This window comes from Sphaeroforma arctica (genome assembly GCF_001186125.1).
Source record: "Sphaeroforma arctica JP610 unplaced genomic scaffold supercont1.385, whole genome shotgun sequence".
Taxonomy (NCBI): domain Eukaryota; class Ichthyosporea; order Ichthyophonida; genus Sphaeroforma; species Sphaeroforma arctica.
In genome coordinates this window covers 61,046-63,313 of record NW_014040173.1, presented here as the reverse complement: position 1 = coordinate 63,313, position 2,268 = coordinate 61,046, and the positions used below count along the sequence as shown (strand labels likewise).

At 43.8% G+C, this 2,268-nt stretch overlaps 1 protein-coding gene across 1 annotated transcript; it reads left to right on the top strand.

The window, feature by feature from the left end:
• Positions 1 to 335: 335 nt before the first annotated feature.
• Positions 336 to 2,245, top strand: SARC_05798 (hypothetical protein; the record flags this gene model as incomplete). Its single annotated transcript, XM_014300335.1, has 2 exons — positions 336 to 581; positions 1,269 to 2,245. 2 exons carry the CDS (start codon positions 336 to 338, stop codon positions 1,908 to 1,910), a joined length of 888 nt encoding a protein of 295 aa, XP_014155810.1. The 3' UTR covers positions 1,911 to 2,245.
• Positions 2,246 to 2,268: the final 23 nt, after the last annotated feature.

Genomic DNA, 2,268 nt, shown 5'->3' with positions numbered 1-2,268 from the left:
CGCCCGAATGTCCTAATTTGTCTCTAGATTTTGGCGGGTTCCCCCTCGGCCCATGATTTTCATTATTTAGCAGACTATGGTGCTTGTTTCTCTCTATATCTAGAGAGGACACCGGAGTGACCGGACCAACCGGCTGTGATAAATTAAGACTGTGAAAAGTGCATAGGTGTTACATACAAAGAAACTACGAACTCTCAACCAACGCTATCAATACAGGCACACACACCCAAGAAATAGCTTCAAATACATACTACAAGGGTATCCATGCACACATCCACGGAACCTAATCCGTCCATCATAGACTGCACAAGCCCAAGTTTTTATTCAGTAAAAGCATGACATCTAAAGGCAAGGATGCAACGGGGACAAAGCGCTCTATCAGTGTAGGAGGCAAAAGCTTATGGACATTAACAAGCCCCACTGTGAGTGAGAAGGGGTCTGTGTTCCAGTCAGCCGCTATATGGCCACTGTCAAGTGAGAAGCAAGCCGTAAAGGCACTTGCTGCGTTGTGTCTGGATTCTAGATTCAGTGGCGCTACCTGTCGCATGACCGGGTTTCGGATAGTTGAACCGGGAAAGAAGGTATGTGAGTGTAATGATTTGTAGCTCGTTGTATCATTCATTACCCTGTCTTTTGAGAGAAAAGTTTAACAACTATCTATGTGTTACCATCTTTTGATATACAGTGCTGTATTAACGATTGAGGCCACACACATAGCGGTCGTTATTATTCCGTTTCCAGCGGCTGACGAAAACTTTTGTGAAAACGAGATGGTAGTGAATGTGAAGTAATGCGATGATCTGTATATCAGACTCGTAGTTGCATTGCGCTTGCTTTCTGTCTTATAAAACTCTCGTACATAGGTTAACAAACCTGACAGACTGACATTCCGAGCAGCTTGTTTTTGCGAGCCATTTCCAGAATAGCTGTGTTCAAATACCAGTATAAGTAAGCATCCACAAGGTGCTTTGAGCGTGATAAGACGCGGAATAGTGCTATTTTTTACGTATTGCGCGTCAATCGCAACGTGCGTGATATCATGTTGCATCTGTTGCACACACATATATGTGGGTTGTGATTTCAGTGTATTTAATGGTATACATATCTGAGAAAAAATATTAAAGATATACTGAATAAATCAGCGGTATACTAAATTCATATCACGCTTCTAAGTGTTTCTCGAAGTGATTCCCTCAACTATAATATAATCACTGTTATAAAAGAGTTCACATCACTTATAATTATGTAAATCCTATCGCCTTATAAAGGGGCGAATCCATAAAGCCTACAATGACGACGGCGAATTAAATGGCGGCCAACGCCTCCTCGGTACCTTAACCAAAGAAAAAGTCACCAATGCAGGGGTGATAGTTGTTAGGTGGTACGGTGGGGTACACATAGGGCAGGCTCGGTTTGCGCACATAGCTGAGAGAACAAGATATATTCTCAATGCCATCGGGCACAAGCCCGGGCAGGGGGCCCAGCATATCTGGGGAACCGGTATTACGCAATTTATGGGACGCAAAGGTCCTGGAAATAAAAATGTAGGTAGAGATGCAGAGCAGGGGAGAGCGACGTCCAAAGCAAGTGGACAAACACACAGCGGAACAGAGGGGAGGCACCACGAATTGGATTATGCCGTGGAGCAAACAGCTTCAACCCCTACCAAATCAAACGCCATTTGTCGTATTGAAGAGAGTCCTGCTGGAGGCGGAAGACAGGGGAGCGGAATGAAGAGAAAAAGTATAGAAGCAAGTGAATCCAGAAGGTGTGACGCGCGGAGAGAAGCCGTGGCCGCAGCTGCTGAAAAAAGACTGAAAATAAGCAATCCTTCGCAAGCATTCTCAATTGGTGTTGACGCCGGATCAAAAGCGGAGGCCGCAACAACAGCAGTCATTCTGATGGACTGATTTTAGGGAGTATGGTGTACTTATTCATGTATGGCATATGAGCAGTGATCAGACTTGAACAGGGTGCTCACTTTGCGCTCCTAAAACTTGTGTTGGAACTACTCGGCAATTGGGATAGAGTGGTTTACTATAGAGGCACAGATGGATTTTTGATATCGAATTCACTTAATATCCAAGAAATGCGATATTTTTGTCGCATAATTAGCAAAGTCTGCTGAGAATTGTACCTTTCAAAACACTTTAAGCACATGGTGGTGATTGTGGTAGACTTTTCAATATACCGTAAGAGTGAAGGCCTAACGCACTCAAGCCACATAGCCGAGTACGAACTTATAATATTTACGTATCTGTTTGACAA